This window comes from Momordica charantia (assembly GCF_013281855.1).
Source record: "Momordica charantia cultivar OHB3-1 chromosome 11 unlocalized genomic scaffold, Mcharantia_2.0 BLBB01000011.1, whole genome shotgun sequence".
Classification (NCBI taxonomy): Eukaryota; Viridiplantae; Streptophyta; class Magnoliopsida; order Cucurbitales; family Cucurbitaceae; genus Momordica; species Momordica charantia.
Window position 1 is genome coordinate 15,394,520 of NW_028275159.1, and position 24,498 is coordinate 15,419,017.

The following is a 24,498-nucleotide window of genomic DNA, read 5'->3' on the forward strand; positions in this document are numbered from 1 at the left end:
AGCCTAGGACCTATTAAATAAATTATTACATGTAAGTTCAAAAGAAGGTTACAAAACTAATTACATGAAAACACTACTTTAAGACTCAAACTCTAAATACTTCATAAATTGGAGCTCTTGGGTTTGGTGTCTTCTTGTTCCCTCGAAGCTTCTTTCTCCACTTGTTCTCCTTTCTCATGAAACTTGATGATCCACATGTTGAAGTGGAGATCTCCTTCTTCATCAATTGACCCTCATGGCATGATGTGCGTTGCTTGAAGCATATCAGGTTGATTCTCGCGTGGGAGATTTCTTGTGAACCCCCTAGCAGAAACTTCAACAAGCATCGAGCTGCCGCCTCCTCTGTCGCTTTCCTGTTCCAAGTGGCCAAAAGGGATGGAACATCTCTACAAAAAAATAACTTGTCATTAGTAGCGAGCTACGAAGGTCATTATAAAGGACTTGGAGAAAACAACTTACCTTTTTCTCCAGGAAAATGGGGTTGTTGATGATTATGATCGGTCGGTGACACTTGGGGATTGTCTGCTTGATGGCTAGCAGCAGGGATGAGCTCCTCCAAGGTGTGTAGGTTAGGTAATGTCGAGCTGCTTTGCAAATCTTTGGAACATGCCACAAGTATTCCAATGTCAGCTCTTTATTCTACAATGTTGGTCTAGGAAGAATTGCAAAATAAAATTGACCTAGGGATTCGAACATTGTGCTGACTTGAACGTCAAAGTGTTTGTTCCTTGTCTTCTCGCATGTAAGAGTGGGGATTCGAACCCACGACTATTTTTGTCAAAAAAAATGTCTTTTAATTAATTGAGCTGGGTTAGCTTGACAAATGTAGTTGTTTTTACTAGGTAAAAGACAAGAGTTATATGTGGCTGTTAGGTGTGGGGATAAAGCGCGTACAATATGCAAATTCCATTTGATTTGAAATATTAATTTTATTTTTTTTTTTTCAAGAAATTCGAGATTAATTTTACTATTTTCAATTTTTTTGAAATAATGATAATTTTTGTAGATCAGATTGGTAGTGAATCACAATGAAATGACAGGTATAACAAAAACGTCCGATATTTACAAAAGAGAAACAAAAGAGAGGCAGAGCAATGACGATGATAGAAAGGCATAAGGTCAGCAAAGAAACTCAGGAGACGGAGAAGACAGAGTTGTCCTATCATTTATCTATCAATAAATGGGTAAAATTCACTCATCCAAATCAATATACAAACTACAAAAAAGAAAATCATTTGTTCACCCGAAAGTCCATATGGAAGCGTTGCGTGTTGGGCACGGTTCCTCCACACTTAGTCTCCTCTGCCTCTCACAAAACAAATTAGCATCTGGGATTTTAACGCAAAAGCTTAAGCCAAGCCGTGTCCGAAGAAATTGTGAGTTCCTTCTGTCGTCAACACTAACTGCGACAATGATAGTTCCAATCGAGAAAGCGAAATCAACTTGAACAGAGCCATTGTAGAAGCAGACTGCAGAAGAAGCTTTGGAGTTTATTTCTGATATGATCATTTCCTTGCTGTTGGGAAAGGATTCAGCCCCTCCCCTCACGAGGTTAATTAAAACAGCCTTCTTCTACTACATAGAAATTAGTTGAAATTTTACAAGGACCAAAACAGAAACCCAATAAATTATCAAATTTGACCAAAATTGAAATTCTAAACTTCAAGGCCATCATAAAAAATGGATAAAAGTTCAGCTTTGAGTAACATATAATGAATAATGTTGATAGGATGGCTTATGCACAGAAGAAAATGCAAATGCTGTTCTACATTAGGAATACCTGCCACTGGGAAGAGGCTAGATGTAAACCTTGGTCTAATTGACCCAACATTTCATCTGCAAAACGAAGATAAGAGTAGCCTAGGTAGCACGGACACACTTAAAATGGTGAAGTGTCGGTGTCGGACACGTGTCCAAAATTAATTTTTTATTTTTTATTTTTAAAAAATGGGACACGCTGGGGACACGTCTGGGACACGCTGAGGACACGACCGGGACACGCGAGGGTCTTTTTTTTATTTTTTTTTCCTTTTACATAGTTTTCTTATTTCTTCTTCATCAACCAACAACCAAACTATAGGTCTTCTTTATTCTCTAGAAACCAAATAAAAATGAACCCAAGAGTCACTAACTCCCCCAAACTTATAAAGATAGGTGAACAAAGAAGAAGGAAGAAGAGGCGACAATGTTTAGAAAGGAGAAGGAGGAGAGGAGAGGAGGCGAGAAGAAGAAGAAGTAGGAGGTAGCAGGTTGTGACGAAACAAATAAAAACTATGGTTAGACTATTAAGTGGGAAGAGGGGAATCCAAGATGAAAATTAGGTCTTCTTGATTATGAGAGAAAAATTATGGCTAGAGTTAGGTTTTCTTTTAAATATATATATATAATTTTTTATTTAAATATTAATTAAAAATTATATAAATAAATAACGTGTCCCCAACGTGTCGTGTCCTTTTTTGGAAACTAACGTGCCGCCGTGTCCGTGTCGTGTCATATCTGTGTCGCGTGTCCGTGCTTCTTAGAGAGTAGCTAAGAACATGTAAAAGATCCCTAACATATAATTTAAATGGTTTATATTATTCCAGCAGTGACTGTAAGTAGTTCTTTCACATGATCAGTTTTCTTCATACCATAATTGGAACCAAATTAGATGCTCATTGCATATTAATTCAAGAGACAAGAATGAAGAATAAGCCTGATAAAATTTAAGAGTAAATGCAAGTAGCAAAACTGTAATAACAATTCAAAGATTTTAATGGTATTCGGTGCTTCTTAAGACAATTTAAATAATAAAAGGTTCCAAGGCTGGTTTACATCTGAACTTCTAAGAAGCATGGATACAGACATCAGATATGGACATAGTGACTATGACATGTTATATTCTAAAAATATAGGACATGGACCGAGCAAAGACACAATTATTAAAACATACAATTTCTTTAGGTATATATATTTTTATACCGCAAGGAAATTTAAAGTCAATAAGCTTATACAATTTTGTTTAAAAAAATGAGTTTGATGTATTTTACCCCAAAATTTATTATATTGTCTTATATTACTATTTATGTCTATTTCTTATTTCTCATGCTTAACAAGTGTTTGATGCGTGCCTAACAAGTATCGAATCAATTTTCACTTTGTACAACTAGTGTATGACACTATTAAGCTAACAAGGTGTCTGATAAGTGTCGGAGTGTCAAAGCATCCGACACGGACACGTTACCCAAAATGAAATGTTGGTTCTTCTTAGCTGAATTTTGTACTCCTAAGTCAATAAATATGCATTGTATCAAAAAGGTTAATACATCTGCGCCCTCACTACAGAATGAACAACTTGACCATGCAGATAGAAACAATAATTTCCAAAATTACATAGTCAGATTCATTCCAAATTGGATTAGAAAATAATCCTCACACATTTAGTTTTAGAAATCCTAATTTGCTCATAAGGTGTTTCTGCATTAAAAAGAAAAAAAGACCTAAAATCATTACACGTGTTTGATACAATTCAAAGCAGACAAACCAATTTGAAAAAGAACGAAATCTACAGTATTGCTAATATTACTAAATGAAGGTGCAAAAAAATAATTGTGTGGGGATAGCCAAGCGACCAATTCCATTAGCCTGCCAAAATTATGATTTATGCAATGACAATTTTGAATTACTTCAAATCAGGGGATCTTTCATAATGTTGCCTTGAAATTTCCAATGGCCCCTCCCTTATAGCTTCCTAAGAAACAACCTACCCACCCACCACCCCACCTTTAAAACAATAGGTACTTGAAAAGAACATGAAATTGTAAATATTTTATAGAATAAAATGTAATAGGCGAAAGAATAGTTTGCTCTGTGCTCAACACATGGATCCGTGTCTTTGGAATAAAATGGAAAAGGTCAAGGAATGTTCCTTACAAACCGAACTGAAATATTACATGAAGGGATATTTATCCATGTTAAAAATCATCAAGAAGTAGGTTCTAGTCGACTAGCTTATTGACGAACAGGCAACAATGCATAGTTCCAAAATACAGATTCATAAAACCTGTGTGTTTAACAATTTGACATACCAGTACTTCAGTAAATTGAAAATATTCAGTAATGTTAATACCCTTTTTTTTAAGGATAGTCAAGTTAATACTAATCAACTTATCATCAAAAAAACTTCAAACTGTCAAAAGCAACACATTAAAGGAGAGCTTCATAGATAGAAAAACTCGATGAATTGGATTTGATCCTCTCTTCTTTGTGTGTATGTTTTGACAGGTCATATAGAAATCAGAAACTTATACCATCACTCCAAATAAAAATAATTTTGTACTACTTGCTAAACAGAAAATGTTTTGGTGAAGAAAATGAATAAAGTATGTCAACCCAAGGACAACAAGATTATCAGGAAAAGCACATGCATCCCCCATAGTATGATAGTATGCAAAAAATTAAACAGGATATGTAAGGGAAGAGAAAGAAAGAATGAAAAATATACTTACAAGATATAAGAGATGTAGGAACCCAATGTCTCATACGGCTCATTTACGGTGACCACTACCCCAACACCAAGCTCGAGGAACGTCTATTAGATACAGAACAGCACCTAACAGTATAAACACAATAGGTCAAATAGCAATCAGAAACTAAATACAAATGAAGTTCTTAGCGTTAAAACATGTTACAAATTAACACCTTCATTCCCATATTAAGTTCTTGGTTGCTTTCGCTAGTCATTTCCTTATTCCACCCAATTGCATAACTAGTTCTTGATCTCCAAATTTATTCAAATGTTTGATGACATGATCCGCATAATGAGGTTTTAAACGAATCCCTTTTTTAAGCATCAACCTTGCAAGTTTTTCAGCATCCATAGGGTGATCATGCTCACAGAGACCAACTAGAAGGAGAGAATAAATATCCGAGTCAATGGAAGATAAATATCCATTCCTATCCACTTCATTGCATAAGTTATAACCATCTAGCACTCGCTCCTCTAAGCATAATTCCTTGATCATGACGCTACAAGCTACACCATCTGGCTTCACCCCACTAGCTAACATGTTTCTAAATAGCTCCTCTGCCGCTGCAATCTTTTTCATCTTAGCCAAGGACACCACAAGTGAGCTATAGCAATCCCCATATGAAGTACCACCTCTTGCAACCACTCTATGAATCAACTCATAAACTTCTTCCATGTGACCATCTTTACAAAATTCCTTTATCAAAGTTCTAACTGTGACACGATTTGGAGCACATCCAGAGTTTTCCATTCTGTCCAATATCTTCAATGCCTCCAGAGGCTGACCTAATTCACATAGACTCTGAATTATGGAAGTGTATGTGACAGTATTTGGACTACAATTTCCCCCTTCTTTTTCCATCTCCTCCAACAATTCCATTATCTTTTCCGTAATCCCCTGTCGACTAGCACCATTGAGCAGGATAGAGTAAGCCAGTGTATTGGGTGAACATCCATTTTCCTTCATAGCCTTAAATAACCCATAAGCATCCTCCAAACGACCCACATCACAGAATCCTTTGAGCATCGCAATATAAGTGATCATATTAGGATGAATATCTATTGAATCCATCTCTTCCATCAACTTCATCGCCTTATCCATCTCTCCCTTTTCTATAAACAATCTTACAACCAGATTATAGATTGTAGTATCTGCACGCAAATGAAATTCAGGCATTTTCCCTAATATCAACAAAGCCTCATTGGCAAGCTTAGCTTCTTTACACAAATTTAACATAACCTTAAACATTCTAATATCAACAACACAACCCTCCCTTCTATAATCTTCAATAACATTCAAAAGCAAACAAGGGCTTCGATCAATTCCAATCAATTCACAAGCTCTACTATACATAAAAGAACTATGCCTGTAATTAGGTTGACGACCAGCCCATATAAAAAATCTAAGACCCATTAGGGATAGTTCGAAGGAACACTTATGTAATACTTGGTTGACACATCTGGAATCCAGCGTCGTCTTAACGGTAGCCAGGATTTTCTCCACGTTTCCATTGTTTTTCTGCAGATGATCGTAGAATAAATCGGCAGAAGAAACTGTACTTAGATGCAAGGCAGATAATTTCGAGATCTTGAGACCAAATGAGAATGAACGGAAGCTAAAGATTCCAAAGAGAGCCATTTATACAGTAATTTCAGAGCAACAAAAAGTTCTTTTAACAAGGGGCAGCTGCAGACGATTTACATAGTCACTTAAAATGAAAATAATCCCTGAACTAAAAAAAAATCCTAAATGTAGCAAAACTAGAGCATATGTAAATCAATGATTACTGGGTTCAATTTGATTCGATTTACTGGTCAGATTTTTCCCTTCTCCGGTTCTTTCTGCCCTTCACTTGGATTATTGATAGATTCCTACGAAACCTGAGGCGTTTCGGGACGAAGATGAGTTTGGAACGAGACTATGAAAGAGATGAAACCTAGATTCTGGAGTAATTGAGATTTTTTACTCGAAATTGTTTGCAATTTCGACTTTTGACTCGTTTTCTAAATATTAGTATTTGTGACTTTGGGATACGGTTTTTGGGAATTTGGGCTGAGTTGAGTAATCTTTTTCAGACAAAAATGATTTATGTCTTGCTGTATAAAATAAAAGTTTTGCAACGTTCGGTTTAGGTTTGAAATTACGTAATGTCATAGCTCAACGGTAATTGGCATATTACTTTCACTATCCCTCTACTCATTTTTTAGATTTCTCTCTTATTCCCTCCCTCTATCTCCCTCTCTTTTTTGAGCATTTTCTTCTTTCCTCTCACTTCCTTGATTATGTCTGTTATCCTTTATCCCAAAATCCCAGTCGAGAAAAACTACATTTTTCAAAATATTCATCTTTAGCAAATCCCACTTCTAGAAAATCACTTGCTTTCGATTTTTTCTTCTTCATAGATTTTTTCTACCATTTGTGAATTTTTCTTCTTTTGAGATTTTTCTACTTCGAATAAAGCATGCCGAAACGAGTTGAATCGGGCTCTTAATCTCGTTCTCATTCAAAATCGCCCTCACTCTTTTTAAGGATCGGTCTCTCTCTTTCTTCTTCAGAATCGATCTCGCTCTCGCTCTTCTTCAGAATCGCTCTCAGTCTCGCTCTTCGCCTCCATAATCGATCTCGCTCTTGCTCGCCTTCAGAATCGTTCTCGCTCACGCTCAGAAGCACTCTCGCTCTCTCTCAAAATCTCTCTCGCTCTCATTCTCTCTCAAATATTTGTTGCTAAAATCTTTCCCTCCTGAATCTTCTATCTCTCGATCGAAGTTGGCAGTGGAGGAGGCCATTGATGGCGTCTGGTTGGAGGAAGCGACGATGCAAAGGGAGGTCACGCAGGTGATTCTAGGGCTCAAAAGTGCGAATTTGACCCATTTGACCTAAAAATGTTTTAGGTTTGCTCAAATGACTCAAATTTAGATTTTTCACTTATATGACCCCATTCCTCTTTTGCTTACAAATCAAGGTCCGTGAAATAACGAAACTGCCCCTGCTTTATATAAAAAAACCTGACAATGTATAGCTCTAAAAAAACTCGACGGAGATCGCATAGAACTCGACGGAGTTTTTAATATATTTCACCAACCTAGATTTTATTAGTCACTAACCTCTTGTACGATCATTAATGCAATTAATTTCATTCGAAATGGATCAGTTTTTTTTTTGTACTTCTCTTCATCCGCAGAGAACAATTACTTTCAGTGTTTGAAACGTGCTTTCGTGCAAGATCCACTTTTTTTTTTAACCTCAGAAAGATCCATTGTTTGAAACGTGCCTTTCGTCATCTTCAAACGATCAGGTTAGTTTTTTTATTTTCAGAGTATAAGTTATATTTTCTAAGTGTAAAGGCATCATTTTCCCTTCTTTTTAAGTTTAAAAACATTGTTTGCTAGTTTTTGATCCGTTGAGAGTAAGAGAACGAGTTGTATTTATAATGTAGTTTGGTTAATCTCGGGTGAGTTGCATAAGAAACTCGATGGAGTTGTGTGAATCTCGAGGGAGTTGCGTAGAAACCCAGTCGAGTTTTGTAAATTGGTGGAATCCCGAGGGAGTTGCGAAGAAACAGCCGAGTTTTGTAAACTGGTTATAACATATAGGACCAGAAACAAATAAGCAGATGATAGAAATATAACAATCTGGAAAATTTCTCCACGCATCTCGAGGGAGTTTATGCTCGAGTTTTAACAAGGTTTTAACAAATTTTCAAAATTTTCTCTCAAAATCCCGAGGGAGTTCGCGACCAGGATTTAACCAAGTGAGTGAGCTTAAACATGAAGGAACTCCCCAGAGTTTTAACAAAAGAACAGCTTCTCAATTTTTCTCTCCAAAATCCCAAGGGAGTTCGCGACCAGTATTTAACCAAGTGACTGAGCTTAAACTTGAAGACTTCCCAGAGTTTTAACCAAAAATGAACAATTTCCCAATTTTTCTCTCAAAATCCCGAGGGAGTTCGCGACCAGGATTTAACCAATTGAGTGAGCTTACACGAAGGAACTCCCTAGAGTTCTAACAAAAAAGGAAAAAATTTTCAAATTTTATCTCAAAATCCCGAGGGAGTTCGCGACCAAGATTTAACCAAGTCAGCGCTTAAACTTGAAGGAACTCCCTAGAGTTTTTGAGTTTAAACTGAAAAATTTTTCAATTTCTCTCTTTGAATCCTGAGGGAGTTCGTAACGGGGAAAATTTCCAGTGAGCTTCATACTTTAGAAAACAATCTCGAGTTCGAAGCCTTTGAAAAAAATCTCGTGTAAAAACTCCGTCGAGATGGATAGATAAAATTGCGGCTTTTTTCACCTTCAACCCTAATTTGAAAAACCCATATGAAATCGCCCTAATTAAACCCTACTTTGAACTCCCCTACATTAGATCATAGTTTGAAACTTCTAAATAGAACTCTAATCTGAAATCCCCTTACCTATGTTCTAAATGGAACCTAATTTCAGATCCCCTAGTTCGGAGTTTGCGAACATACTTTTCTCGAAAAAATTTGAAGAACTCGATAGGGATTCATCAAAACTCCACTGGGATGCAACGAAAACCCAGATTCCTTCCCAGTTCAGAAAACACATACACTTCTTTTATTTTTTCCACATTTAACAGAAAATATTTAGACACAGGACCTCAACAATCAACTTTAACAGAGAAACACAATCAAAATAAAATCGTTTGAAAACAGCTCTATTATCAATGACCAAAACTCGATGAAGAAAGTATAAAGACTACAAATATCCCAAATACTAACCTTTCAGTTTATTTGAGATCACTTTCGATGAAGGAGGAAGATTGGATGGTACTCGTTCAACCAAAGAAGAGGAAATACGAGAAATAAGAAAGAGGGAAAAAGAGGAAAGAAGAAAGAAGAAGGGAAGAAGAAAGGGGAAATCAAAGACCAACGGTTAGTAAAATTATGGGAAATTTTGTAAAAACTCCGTCGAGTTTTGTGCGATCTCGGTCGAGTTTTTTAAGAATAGATGTGTCCATTTTTTTCGTATACAACAGGGGCAATTTCGTCAAACCACCTTCTCTGACGTGTCAGAAAAAGAGAAATTGGGTGAAAAATCTGAATTTGGGTCATTTGAGCAAACCTAAAACATTTTTAGGTCAAATCGGTCAAATTCCCCTCAAAAGTCACATTAGAACTGAAATTTCTTAATTGCTGTGTTTTCCTTTATTTAAATAATAATGAAAAAGGATAAGTACAATGGGTCTTGGTGGCTAGTTTTTGATATTGTTTTTATTAAAAAAAAATCCCCAACCTCCGAAATCTTAATCGTTTCGTGCCTCATGGAGACAGGTAGCATAAACCATAAATATTGTGGTGGTCAATTTAATATTGTGAAAATCCTTCCTTCCGCCTTGTTATTTTTTGATATTTTTCTTTGTTGCTATTTTTAGCTCGGGTATGTTTTTGACACTCTTTGTAATCAAAGAGGGAAGAAGAGAAATTGTGGAGAAGATGAAGAGAGAGAATAATGGAGAGAAAAATAAGGTTTGGACTAATCAAGAGCAAATACATAATTTTTGTAAAGACCCAGATTTCTGACATGTTCCATGAGGTAACGGCCCTATAATGCTAACTGAACCCTCCCATTTAAAGTGACGAAAAAAGTAATGTTCTCCCAATGCAACATACAAAATGGAGGTACACAATAAAAGAATATCCAGGAGATAATACCCGCCTCAGTGGTCAGGAATCCAATCAAGAATATAATCATTTTGTCTCGTAATACCAAACACGTCTGTAATTCGAATAGTAAAAACAAATACCCATAAAGCAATAAGAGAAAGTGTTCTTGGCGTTAGCCCAATGTCTAATTCCCCTTTTTATTTCATAGTAGTGAGATTTTAACGATGTCCGCATTGCACAACATTATTCCCTAGCCTAACCGACACAGCTAGTGATCCCGCCTCAGTCAGACCTCTTCCACGTCATCACCACGGTTGGCCCGGTTCACACCTGAAACAATAAGGTAGATGGGGGGTGAGTACATAAATACTCCGTAAGTAGCCCACCCTAACTAAACACCACAACATGCTCGTAATCACAACCACATCAAAAGAACAATAGCAAAACAAACAGATAGGCAGCACGGGATAATAATAATGGATTAACAATTACATACAAGCAACCCAACACCTAGACTTCCGAGACCCAACCACACGACCCACTAGCATTGCCCATACTTGAACTAACACTCACTCCCACACTATGTTAGTACTCCAAGTCTAACTTTTCGAGGCTTAACGGCTCTTGACATTTATTCCCAAGATACCGACCTCCCTCTACAACGCTTGGTGTTCGACCCTGCCATTTATCCCAAAGGTCTACAACTGTTACCCTTAAGCACCCATTCACGTTAGTCCTCCGAGTCTAACTCCTAGAGTCGTTTTGGCCCTTGACATTTATTCCCAAGGCACCAATACTTCTCTTCAACAACTTTGAGGTTCGACCTTGCCATTTATTCCCAAGGTCTAGAACTGTGCACCAGTCCTCGACATTTATTCCCAAGGTACCGATGACTACCCGGCGTATTGGTTCTTGACATTTATTCCCAAGACCCCAATACTCCTCCATAGAAACCTGATGTTCGGCCTTGCCATTTATTCCCAAGGCACCCACTCAAGCTTTGAATGACCATACGACTAGTAAGCATTTTCAGTTCAGACACCCCACAGATTAACGAACCACTAACCCGACCCATCGCTCGTGACAGATCCCACTAATCTTCCAAAGATAACCTATAAATAAGTCTTCCACATTTCAATTCGCAGCTCAATTTGTACCAACATGCTTTCATTCGTACCAAACAACACACTAACTCAGCAGCTTCCAATAAAATAATATAAAAACTATATGACAGGCTATCAACATATGCATTTCATCTCCGACACGTTTACAACTTCATGGTTTAGCTACTTCCAACTACAATAATCAGGACCGACCAAACACAACCAACAACAAGAAATTATGCATTCTCATAATGACTAGCAACGAATCAACAACACGTAACACAACGATAATTACTGAGAGTTCACAACCATGGCTAACAATTTTCCTGATGCACGAAATAAACTATTCTAATTAAAAATCATCATCAAAAATCATTCAACTAATTAAAAATCAGCACCAAAACCATACAACTAAATAAAAATCAGCACCAAACCCATTCAACTAATTAAAAAAAATCAGCACCAAACCATTCCGTTAACACAAAGTAACGCACGCACTCGCCCCCTGGTGCTACTTACACACTGCTATGCTCCTATATCCTATGTCAATTCACCACCTAAACAACAATAGACAATGAAGTAATTAATACAAAATTTCCAGCCGTCTAAATTCATTCTAAGGGATATTGCAATGTTCATTACCGCAAAAATCGACTTCGTCTAGGTGTGGGTAACTCAGGCCTAACTCGAATGGTTGTGGGTTGCGTAGATCGAGCCTCTAATGGTTATGGGTAGGTGCCGGGATCGGAAACTGCTGCTGTCCGGACTATTTTAGCAGTAAAAATTCACCAAAACGATGCCCACGACGCTGCGTGCAGCAAGAACCCGCGCCACGACCCGCTGCTATCCGATTCCGCGCACCACTGCTGCTGCCCGACGCGCCGTGCACCTCCGCCGTTGCCCGACACCCGCGCATGCTGCTGCCGACGCTCGCGCACTGCTGCTGCCCGTCGTTCGCGAACTGCTGTTGCCCGTCACCCGCGCACACCTGCTCGTTGCTGCCCGACGCCGCACACCGCCGCTGCCCGGAGTCGTCGCCGCCGTTGCCTGCCGCGCTACCTGCCGCTGCCGTCGCCTGCCGCTGCTGCTGTCAAACCGCTGGTGGTCGCCGTCCGTCGAGTGTTTCGGGGGGGGGGGGTTGATGCGCCGGTAGGAGAAAGAAAACGAAAACTAAAACAGGGGAGGGAAAGAAGGGGTTCACGAATGGGAGGGATTGTTGGGGGCTAGGGTTTTCTCTTACCTTTCTTTTGTTTTTACAAGAAGGGGCCCACTTGGGCTAGGTCATTTTCTCTTTCCCCTTTGTTTTAAAACAAGAAAGGCCAACTTACTTAGATACTTAATTTGGGCCCAACGGACCGGAACACTTATAGAGAAAACAATTTCCTCGTTTCACAATAATTGGATACGTAAGTACACCTCAACATTCATAACAATTACCACAGCAGCTCGAAATAAAATGAAATGAACAACGAAATGAGATAAAAATAAAAAAAAAAGAAATTTCTAAGAAAAGAGGCCCGGGGACTCGAGATAAATTAACCTGAGTAACGCGGGGCGTTACAATTTTACACAAAAGTGATGTAAGCAAGAGTGTAGAAAACTTAGGGCATGTTTGGGTAGAAACTCGGATTTTGTTTTCTGTTTTCAGATTCACTAAATCAAATGAATTGAGTGAATACGCGTCTTGCATGATTTTGGATATTCATTTTTTAAAACTGTTTTCAGATTTTGTGATCCAAACAGTAGAAATTCTGAAAACAATATGAAAACGACTTTTTAATGTTTTCACTATTTTCATATTCAGAATTTAAAATTTTTAAGATGCAGAATTACATTAAAAAGGATAAAAACTTTGATAAATATATTACTTCATATTATAAACTCATTGTAGGTTTGTTAAAATTAAAACATGTAAAATATAATGTATTCTAAATTATATAACGTTGTAAAATAATAATTATACAAAATTCATAAAAAATGTTAATAAATTAATTAATATAATTTTAGATTAAACTAACTATTTAGTTGGTAACTACTTCTAGCTTACAAATATATTACTAAACATACATTGAATAATTTTTAAAATTGAGATTCAATTACCAAATCTTCTACCAAACATATATCTGAAAACAATGAAAACAAAGAATACAACTCTAGTTTTCATTGAATCCCTTGTTTTCAGATTTTTGTTTTCTGATTACCAACCAGCCACACCTTTAAATTTTAATGGGTAAAACACAATACTGCCTTGGTAAAAGGGTTATTCAACCCAATTTTCCTAGTTTATTTCTTGAAAAATACAACACTCTGTCATAGAAAATCCTAAATATTTATTTCTACCTCTATCTCTCCTATTCCTCTTATGTTACTTTCTCTCTCTTATTTACTCACCACCACAAAAAAACCTTAAATATTTATTTCTCTCTCTCCTTATCTCTCCTACGCCACCTCTTCTCCTTCCCATTTCTTTTTTCTTTTCCTTAATCCAACCGCCCCTCCCTCTACTATTATTCTTCCCCTTCTCTTTTCTTTTTTTTCTTTCTTAACCCAGCAACAAACCTCTTCGTTCATGATTTTTCTCCGATGAGAGTGAGACAGACGGGATCCTCACCACAAGACCAAAAGCGAGAGCGTCAAGAGCGCGAGCGAGACCGAGAGCGAGATCGAGAAGATGCAGTCATTTTTTGCAAGAGAGGAGAAAATCCATGATTCTGCAATATGGGTTTCTTCTTTCCGCAGGTAAGGAGAATTATGTGCTAGCAGCGATTTTTTTGTGGGCTCCAATATTTTTTCATTTGTCCCAAACCAACGACAAGCAAGAAAGCAATGGTTTTTTTTTCTCTATTTTTTTTTAATTTGAAGGTTTTTGTGGTTCCATCTTATTCTTGGTGTTCTTTGTTGGGTGTATGTTTGTCATTGAGTTACCCCACCTAAATATCCGGAAGAATTTTTTTTTGGGGGGGGGGAGGCGGGCTTCGTTGAATTTTAAGGTCTAGCAATTGAGTCAAAAGAGACAAAGCAGTAGAAAAAATAATTGAGAGATAAGAATAGTAGAAAATTCGTCTTTTTCAATAATAAGAAGAAATGGAAGAGAGAGATGAGAAGGGGGATGAAGAATCAAGAAGAGATAAGAGAGAGAAGAAAATGAAAAAGGAGAAGTATGAGAGAAACAAGAAGAGAGAGAGAAATTTAATTAAAAATAACTAAGAGCAAATACACAATTTCACATAGAAGTGACATAAGCAAGAGATTAGAAAACTTAAGTTTTCAGATGAAAGGCAAAAATCAAATCTACCTAAAAAAAATTGTTACTTTTGTTGATATCCCATGTTTTTTTACCTTCTCCACTTTTTTCCACTTGTGAAAAATACTAAAATACCTATATTTTCAAAAAAAAATAATGAATCTCACAATCTCCCAATCTCATATTCTATCTCAAACCCTCGCGTTGTCATTCTCGGACCCCACTTGTTATAATCCCTCTTCAACCATTTAAGCCTCGGACACTTTGTCATACCCTTCGCCCCTCTAGCTAGTTTTTAAGTCACGAGATTAGTGCACAATCTCAGACCGTCTCTGATCCTCCTCCCACTTCTTTAAAATCGTGATCTCGAACCATTGAAAATCTCAGAACCCTATCTTGAACCGTATCTCAAACCCTCGCCTTGCAATCGTCGAATCATAATAAGGTTAGTACTTGAAATCCCCCAATATTTTGTACATTTATAGTTAAGGTTTTGATTTTTTTTTTTTTGCACTATCTGAAACAGCCATCTAATTATATTGATTATAATAGAGACGTGGGATCAATTGCACCAAGATGATTCAGACCTCTTATTATACCTTTCATCTCGGACTCATTCCTGATCGGGATGAAAAGTAGAATAGCAATTTTCGGGAGGTATTTTTGTTTTCCATACTTAAACCTTAAACTTTAATTTGTCTTTTATTTAGGATATTATTATGGAAATAAGACTTAAAATCAACTGTAAAATTAACCCCGACTCAGTTAGACATATTAAAGCAAACATGTTTTGGTACCATCCTGGATATGGGCATTGTATGTAATGGTCCATTGATCCATCACCTGTTGTTTATAGAGGTTAAGGAGCCTAGATCTAATGTCATTAGCTTCGACTTGTTAGGTAATAAAGTATCATTTATGAAGAGGGAGTTTAACTTAGTTACTGGACTCGGGCAAAACATCAGAGGAATAGGTTAGCACATGGTTCCTAGCCGAAAACTTATAGCACAATATTTCGATGATGAAGTCCAGTTTAAGTATAAGGAGTTGGAAAATATATTTACAAGCCTTAAGTTTGATGATGATGAGGATTCAGTGAGGATTTTATAGAGCTTGCCATGTTGGGCAACAAGAGGAATAGTATGTGAATACTAGCCTCTAAATGATTGTTGAGAATTGAGAGATATTCTGCAACTAAGACGGGAATACAATTGTAACGCCCCGCGTTACTTAGGTTAGCTTGCCTCGAGTTCCGGGAAATTTTTATAACAAAATAGATTATTTATTTATTTATTTATTTCATTTTATTTTGTTTGATTCATCAGTTATCTTTATTTAATTTAAGTGTGGCATCTCGGCTATTGTTTATTGCTACAGAATTAGTGGTGAGTTAGTAGCGTGTAGTTATTTATCAAGTTATGGTTTAGTACGGATTCCGCTATGTGACACTTGTTTTGGGCCATTGGGCCAATTACGAAATTATTTTATTGGCTTGTTTTAACAAAGAGGGGTTGGGTAAGTGGGCCTTAAACAAAAGGAAAAGAACCCAAGCCCAAATGAGTTAAAGTTTTAAAACAAAGAAAAAAACCCTAGCCCTTGTTCTTTTCCTCTACTTCTTCCTCCCTTTCCCTCTCTTGTTGAAGCCGTCGACCACCCCCCACTCGGGTTCTTCTTCTCCGGCGAGCAGCTCCGTTCAGGCGACGCGACGAACAGCGGCGGCATCGGAGCAGTAGGTGCGGCGTCGGGACAGCAGCACGGCAGCAGCAGCGTTGGGCTCGGGCAGCAGCAGGCGGCGTCGGGCAGCAGCAGGCGGCGGCGCGTGGTCTCGGGCAGCAGCAGGTGCGGCGGGGCGGCGCGTGGTGGCTGTTCACGGTGTTTTCCCTCGATCCGACAAACTCCAACGACTCGGATAGCTTAGATCCGGGAAGCCCGATAACTTTCTTTGACCCACCCTTGTTCGAAGTTCGATTTGGATTACCCACACCTAAACGAAATCGATTTGGAATACCCACACCTAAGCGAAATTGTTTTGTAGTAACGGACATCAAATCGAAGCCATTGGAGGTCATTTTGGGCGTTTCTCGCTGCTGTAAAAACGTGGACAGCAGTGTTTTGGGTGGTATCCGGTGATTAACTTCATCCGTTCGAAGCCCGATTTACGCTACCCACCCTTTGCAAGCTAGATCTAATTTACCCACACCTACACGAAGTCGTTTTGCGGTAATGAGACCCGTTGAACCCTCTTAGAGTTGTTTTCGAAGGCTGAACAGTATATTTATATTGCTGTATTTTTTCTGTTTTTGTGCGTAGGTGTGAGTTCGACGCAAACTTAAGGACGTGGTTGTGTAGGTAGCACCAGGGGGCGAGTGCGTGCGTTATTTAGCGTTAACGGAATGGTTTTGATGCTGATTTTTAGCTAAATAATTTAATTGAGCATGTAAGGATTATTAATTTTGATTTGTGAACTTCTAGTGATTTTGTTGCCGTCTTTCTATTATTGAACACTTATGAGGAAACATGCTTTCTATTCTTATTGTTGTAGGTGACTAGTAGATTCTGAATTGTTGTGGTTAGAAGTAACTGGCTCATGACGTTTTGCAAATATGTTGTAAATGAAATGCTCGCGTTGTTAAACTGATAATTTAGTTTATATTGTTTTAGTTGTGAGCTGTTGGGTGTGACTTGTTTATTTCAAGGAAAAGCATGCTTGTGAACTGTGCAGTGAATTGGAATGTGGGAAATATACTTGTAGGTGATCATGGGAGGGTTAGTGAAGTGGTGAAGGGTGAAGGGTGAAGGGACGGGTTGGCAGTCCGTTAACTATGGGTGGTTTGATCTGAAAATGCATATAAATCGCTTGGAGGTTCAAAGCCTTGAGTAGTTGCCTTGGGAATAAATGACAAGGCTGAACGTCAAATTTCTGTAAATGAGTATTGGGGTCTTGGGGATAAATGTCAAGGACCAATACGCTGGGAAGTCATCGGTACCTTGGGGATAAACGGCAAGGACCGGTGCACAGTTCAGGCCTTGGGAATAAATGGCAAGGCCGAACATCAAGTTTCTGTAGAGGAGTATTGAGGCCTTGAGGATAAATGTCAAGGGTCAATGCGACTCGAGGAGTTAGGCTTGAAGGACTAAAGTAGAGTGGTGCTTGCGAAGTAGTGGTGTTAGGCCTTGGGAATAAATGGCAAGGTCGAACGTCAAGTACTGTAAAAGGAGGGCGGGCGGTATCTTGGGAATAAATGTCAAGAGCCGTCATGCCTCGAGAAGTTAAACGGGGAGTAACACAGGGGGGTGTAGAGGGAGGTTTAGTACTGTGGGACAAGGGCTAGTGAATCATTGGTTGTAGTCTTGGTAGTTCCGACGCATGGTTGTTGTATGTAAATGTCAAGTTATTGTTTTTTTTATCTCTCGCTGTCTATTTAATTGCCTTGCTATCGTTTTATTTTATATGTCGTGACTGTGAGCATGATTTTTGTGTTAGTTAGGAAGTGCTACTTACGGAGTACCTTACGTACTCACCCCCCTTTTTATCCTCATTTGTTTTCAGGTATGAACAGGGTCGACCGCGGTGATGACGTGGAGAGGGCTTGACCGAGGAGGGATCACTAGTCGAGTTAGTGAGGATAGAGGGAAGGGTCGTTTGGTACGAGTAGCGTTGGGATTTATGTTATTGTTAGGTGTGAACCGAGGAGAAATTTTGTATTCTTTAGAACTACTTTATTTTTTTTTATGGATGTTGTTGGTAAACGCGTCACTGTTGTCGTTGGAGTTTAGGTGTACGGTTGTTTTATTTATTTAAGAATATTAGCCACTGAGGCGGATATGAGATGTCTTTGTTTTTAAATTGCCCACGGAGAGCGAAGTTTTGACAGTTTATAAAATTGATATTTCTGGTGGAACTTATGGGAGTCGAAGCTTTATTTCATTTAAATTATTTCCCAGGGAGTTGATTATCTCGTGTTTAGAGTTAAGGCTAGACAGGTGAATTATTTAGCGTTGCCTAGGATGGTATATAACATCTTGGGGCGTTTCAACAATGATTTACAATACAACTCCTTGGAGCTTCTAGAACGCCATAAAGGATAGTTTATACGCGTTTCCACATGCTTTTCAAATTAGTGTCGTTTAAGAAATCAAAATTATATAGTTATGTCAGTCAATATTAAATTTCATTCTTAGATTATTTTTATATAATTGTAAGGGTGGCCATACAAGACTATTTCAACGTTGACCACACATGTCACACTTAGGTTGAATGATGATGTCATTCCTTGACTTCTCCAATGGTCGTGTACTTATTCTCGCAGTTTTCATATGCTGGCCACTGATATCTACTAGTCGAAACAGGTATGTGTATTCTTATATATACTTGACTCAATATCTATTATTAATGTCAATGGAGGTTGAACAATATCATATGGATCATGTCGTGCCTCCACCGCAAGCTCGCATCGTATTTCCTCGAATACCCACTATTGACTTAGGAGTAGATCATACGCCGAAGAAGATAGGCCCAATGCTAGAAGGAATTGAAGAGTCTGAAGAACTGAGCGAGTGGCATTGAGTAAGGGTGAGCAAACGTACCCAAAAAACTGAGACGACCGATCAAAACTGACCAACTGACACCGACCAAACCGAGGTCGATCGATCGATTTCAAGCATTTTGTGGTCGGTGGTCGGTTTTGAATTTTAAAACCAACAAGTCGGTCGATCAAAGCATATTAAATCAATTTTTAAGACCAACCAACCTATCGACGATAATATACTATTAAAAAAACATAATTTTTAATACTTTTTGAATATTTTAATACTAAGTTATTTTTTATTTTTATTGTAGAATGTAGCCCTAGGTTTCCTTTCCATTTAACATTCTTTTATACTTTATTTTCCTTTATGCACCGTCCACCTTCATCTTCATCTTCTTCAAAATTTTCATCTCCATTTTCTTCTTCTGAGTTCACACTCGCACGCCACCCACCACTTTTCCATTTTTCAGTTTCTCCAGTCTTATCCATTTTTTTGCTTCTTTCTTTTGTGCTCCGCCCACCACTTCATCTTCTCTTTCTTTGTGTGCCGGCCACCACAGCCCCCTCTTTTCTCTTCATTCGTATTCTTTCCTTGTGCAGTATCAAACAGATACCGACGCGACCCTCCGGCCCTTCACTTATTTTCCTTCTATGTTGTGTGTAGTTGGAACCTCCTCCCCCTTTCCTTTGTCGTTCTTTCCTTCAGCTCACTAATTGGGCTTCTCCTCTACCCCATTTCACAATCCATTTTAATTGTCGTTCAGAGTGCATCAAAATAGGCTTTGGGCTTAGATTTAAATTAATGTTATTGTTGCTAACTTAATCATAGTTGTATATATTTTTTAGAGTTAATATGAAGATGCCAGAGTCATCGTAAATGCTACAAATACGACAGCCACTACCACTAACACGAGATTAGAAAGTCTTTGTCAACATTGATCCGGATGAAGCGACTTCTTCGAGTCACCAAGAAAGCGTAAGAATTTTAAGACTTCTATAGTTTAGGATCATTTCGAAAAATTGACAGGTGATCCCAAAGATCCCTATGCTAAATGTAAATATTGTAGGAATGTGTATGCATGTCATTCCAAGCGTAATGGTATTGATGAAAAATCATTTGGACAGTTGTAAGAAATATTCGTATCAAAAGAAGAGAGACTCAACCCAAACAAAATTGGTTTTCAAACCTCAAGAAGGTGGCGTTGAGGATTAATTCTAGTTCAAAAATTGTGTGCGAGTCATTTGATTTGGATAGTCATCGAAGAGTTTTAGCTTAAATGATTATCCTATATGAATTCTTTTTAAATTTGTGGAGGGTCGGGGTTTTTGGTGATTTATCAACAAATCAATAGGTTTGCTGAAGCCTAAGTTTGTTTTTCCATCTCAATTTACTATAGTTATGTATATTCTTAAGATATATGTTGGTGAGAAAAAAAATTGAAAGACAACTTTATGAAAAAGAAAAATAAAGTATCCCTCATTACCGACTGTTGGACTTTTGGACATAACATAAATTACATGATATTTAAGACACATTTTACCGATTCTGATTAGAAATTGCATAAGAAGATCCTTATCAAATTGCATAAGAAGATCCTTACTTTTTGTCAAATTGATAATCATAAATGGATACCATTGATAAGGCTCTTGAAAAAGGTTTGAATCATTGAGGTATTGAAAAAATTATGACTTTGAATATTGATAATGCAGTTCGAGTGATACTACTGTCGCTTACCTTATCAAGAGATTCAGTCATGGATTGTTGTGGAATATTCAATTTTTCCATGTTAGATGTTGTGCACACATAGTGAATTTCATTATATGTGATGCTTTGAAGGATCATTATAACTACATTGATCACATTCATATTGTCGTAAGATTTTTTAGGTCTTCTCCTAGACATTCTATGACATTTACGAAATGTGTTGAAATTGAAAAAATTTCTTGTAAGAGTTCTGTATATGATTAGCACATTGGTAGGCGTTTTAGAGATTATAATTTCATAAAAGGATTTATTCTACAAAATTTACACTTTTGTCATAAAATAAACCCCTTTAAAATGAAACTCATCAACAATTTCCAATGTATATATATTTTTATTTATACTTAAATATTATTAAATTATGAAAATTCAAAATGGTTGATTTGGGAGGTTAAATTTTAAATCCCTAATTTTATGTCACTTTACACTTTCCTAAAATAAAAAAATACCCAAATCCTCAACATCTTTTCATCTTCTCCGTACGAAAACTTCTACCCGCTGGTTTCTTCGTCTTCTTCATAAAAACACAATTTTTTCCAACAAACTTTTCTGTTAAATTAGTGTCCCCTCGCCGGCAGTAGCCTGTCTCGTTCATTTCGTCATCGGTAGCTCGTCTCACTTCTCACCATTTAAAACTCGAGGTTTGTTTCTGATATTAGATTTTGGGTGTTAGAGTTTGGTGTACAGAGCACTATAGTTGATATAGATTCCATGATATAGTGTCCATACCCATAAATCTTTATAGTTTTCGACTTCAAAGTTTTCAATTTCTAATTTTGTGTGTGGTTTAAAAATATGGGAGTGTAGTTTGAACAATTTTGTGTGTGTTTTAAAATCAAATAACTTCTTTAAAAATGCTCCCTTTCGAAACTCCTAACTTTGTTTTCAGGAGGATGATTTAGAATCAGGAACAAGTTGCCTAACTTTGCCTTTCTACTGTTTCCTTCTAAATGCAATTCATCTTTCCATAAATCATTAGTTATCATCATCGAGCAGTTCAATTTTGAGAATCCTATCGATCAAAATAATTTTATTACCTCGGCAAACTAATTAAAGCAAAGCATAGGAGAGAATAGAATAGTACCTTGGGGGATGTTGAGAGTCCATATTGTCAAAGAATCAAATAAAATTAGTGGTGCAAAATTTGGGTTGTGAATTCGACGTTGAATTCAAAATATCTAGAATCATAGATGAAGAAGACCGATTCACTTTGCATTTGTATACTTTTAAGGCCTCTTTCTTTTTTTAATCAAATTATATTTCTGTTTCTTTCCAGTTTGTAGGCAACTTCCACGTATGCTTCGACTCTACTTTCCAATTTATATAAGTTTATGTGATTCTTCAATACTTATTGTTTATATCCGAATGTAGTTTATATCTACAAATAAGTACCAAGTGGATAGTTATAAACTATATGTTATCGTTTATAACTAACACATAGGTGCTGACGTATATCGTTTATACCACACACAATCATACAAATATTATTATTTGAATATTGGCAATGCTAAGTAGAAGATAGGAGATACATTAGGTCAATGTTTATCATCTCTCCTAATCTTGTTTTTGTATATCATTATACACCAATCACCAATTTACAGTACTTGAAAATATAAAATCTCTCCCATTCTCCTTTTTTTTACATTTTTTTCCTACAAGACTCACAAAAGTTCCATAGTTTGTGTTCTTGAAAGGGAGATGCCCATTCCAATACCCACATTTCATCTGACAGTGACATAGATTTCCGAATTATGGTTATTTCATAGGCACTTATTGTAATCTGTAAGGCTAGTGGGTTTGTTGAACATGGACAATTAATGTAAGATTTTTATATAGAATTTTAATTTTGCATCTTTGTCTTTGGAAAAAGAGTGACCACCATGCTTTCAAACACATGTTATCTAGCATCTATTCTTCTGAACAATTTTAAGATAGCTTCTCAAATGGAGTTTGGGGAGGAATCAATGACGACTTGAGATGGTACGAGACCTTAGGTAAAAACTTTGATAGAGAGGCCTTAATATAGAAAATATCATCTAAAATTTATTTTTCTTACTTTTTGATACAAAATTATGTATTAAATTTTGATAATCTAAGTTCATTAATAAATCCTTTTCAATTGATAATATGGTCGATCCATTTAATCTTTCTTGTGATTAATTTTAATTTTGAAAAACTTCTTTCAGCGGAAGCAACTGCTACGAGTATTATTAATAATATTTTATAAGCAATATATCATTTGGAAAATCATTTACTTTTTTATATAATTTAATATTTTAATAGGACAATCAATTTCATTTTGCAAGACTTATCTTAATATTTTAATTCAAAAAATAAATATAATCCGTTAATGTCATAAAATGTATCGTGTTTTAATGTATTTTCAAAATTAATACAATATCTTTTCAGATTATCATCATCTAATGACTTTAAAAAATTGATATATTAAAGATATTTTTATATACTTGAAATTGTTCAAATCTATTTTTAAGTGAAGAAATTGCTTGATCTATAATATAGTAAAAATAGTCAATTCTAAAAGAATCTTCAGGTGATCGTGTTTCATCAATATCAGTATTCTCATCAAATTGTTTTTTTCTTCGAATCATTCTTTTTTCACAAAATATTGGTTGTATTTCCATATCATTTGCAATTTCTTTAGCTGAAATCATAGCAGTTGTGAATCCATTTTCTCTATATTTTTCTAAAAATAACATTAAACCTTTCAAGTGATCTAAAGCAACATTAACAAGCATATCTTTATGTTGTAAGACTTTACAACAAATAAGATATCATACCATATAGTCATGTCTAACAACAATTCAAAATTTTCAAATTCATAGGTAGCTAAACAATTAGCTTCACTTTTTACTTTAGGATTTACACTAGTTTCTCCTAATTTCAATAAAGCATCCCTTATTTGAAGGGCTTGAAATTGTATTGCTTAAACACTTTCAATTCAACTTTTCCATCGTGTTTGTGACAATGCTTTGTTAGTCAAATTGGTAGTAAGAGTTTCCATCGTTTTGTAGATGAAGAAAATAATGAATAAATATGTTGCGCACAACTCCAAAAAATGTCATAGCTCTATGACATGATTTAGCCACATAAGAAAGTACTAGATTGAGATTATGCCAACCGCAAGGTGTATAAAATACGCCATGATTTATTTCCAATAATCTTTTTTGTACACCTTGTTGTTTTCTTTTCATATTAGATCCATTGTCATATCCTTGTCCTCTTCTATTAGATATATCAAGTTTAAGATCCTTAATTGTATTTATAGCACATCAAATAAACCTTTTTTCAATAGTATCTTCAACTTCTAAAATTTTTTAAAAAAATTCTTATATATTTATTAGACTTGTAGCGATATCAACAAAGCTCAACACAAGAGACATTTGTTCTTGATGACTTACATCATGTGTGAAATCTAATATAACTCGAAAAATATTTTGCTTCTTTAATTTTTTCAATAATTGCATTTTTATTTCAAGTCCTAATAGTTGTATCAGTTCATTTTGTATATTATGTCCAAGATCATGATGATGGATTTCGTTATTTTGAATACGACGAACATGTTCTTGCATTATTGGATCAAATTCTGCAATCATTTCAATTAAGCTTAAAAAAATTACATTATTTTCTTGATAATTTTTTTCATTACTTCCTCCAAATGCTAAATTATTTTTAGCTGAATTTTTAACCACAACAATAATTCATGTTAAT

The 24,498-nt window shown here is 36.4% G+C and overlaps 1 protein-coding gene and 1 long non-coding RNA gene across 5 annotated transcripts; one reads left to right on the forward strand and one right to left on the reverse strand.

The window, feature by feature from the left end:
• Positions 1 to 1,138: 1,138 nt before the first annotated feature.
• On the reverse strand, positions 1,139 to 6,481 carry LOC111022875 (pentatricopeptide repeat-containing protein At5g47360). Of its 4 annotated transcripts, none has more exons than XM_022300164.2 (3): positions 4,681 to 6,481; positions 4,488 to 4,591; positions 1,139 to 1,469 (listed from the first exon to the last, which is right to left on the reverse strand). In XM_022300164.2, exon 1 carries the CDS (start codon positions 6,144 to 6,146, stop codon positions 4,719 to 4,721), a length of 1,428 nt encoding a protein of 475 aa, XP_022155856.1. In that variant the 5' UTR covers positions 6,147 to 6,481; the 3' UTR covers positions 1,139 to 1,469; positions 4,488 to 4,591; positions 4,681 to 4,718. The 4 variants fall into 4 exon arrangements, with proteins under 4 accessions (XP_022155856.1, XP_022155855.1, XP_022155853.1 ...); XM_022300163.2 differs by having other exon boundaries at positions 1,139 to 1,572; XM_022300161.2 differs by having other exon boundaries at positions 1,139 to 1,575.
• Positions 6,482 to 13,613: 7,132 nt separating this feature from the next.
• On the forward strand, positions 13,614 to 18,380 carry LOC148208194 (uncharacterized). Its single transcript, XR_015788719.1, has 2 exons — positions 13,614 to 13,973; positions 18,029 to 18,380. It is a non-coding gene; the product is annotated as an uncharacterized LOC148208194 (long non-coding RNA).
• The last annotated feature ends 6,118 nt before the right edge of the window (positions 18,381 to 24,498 follow it).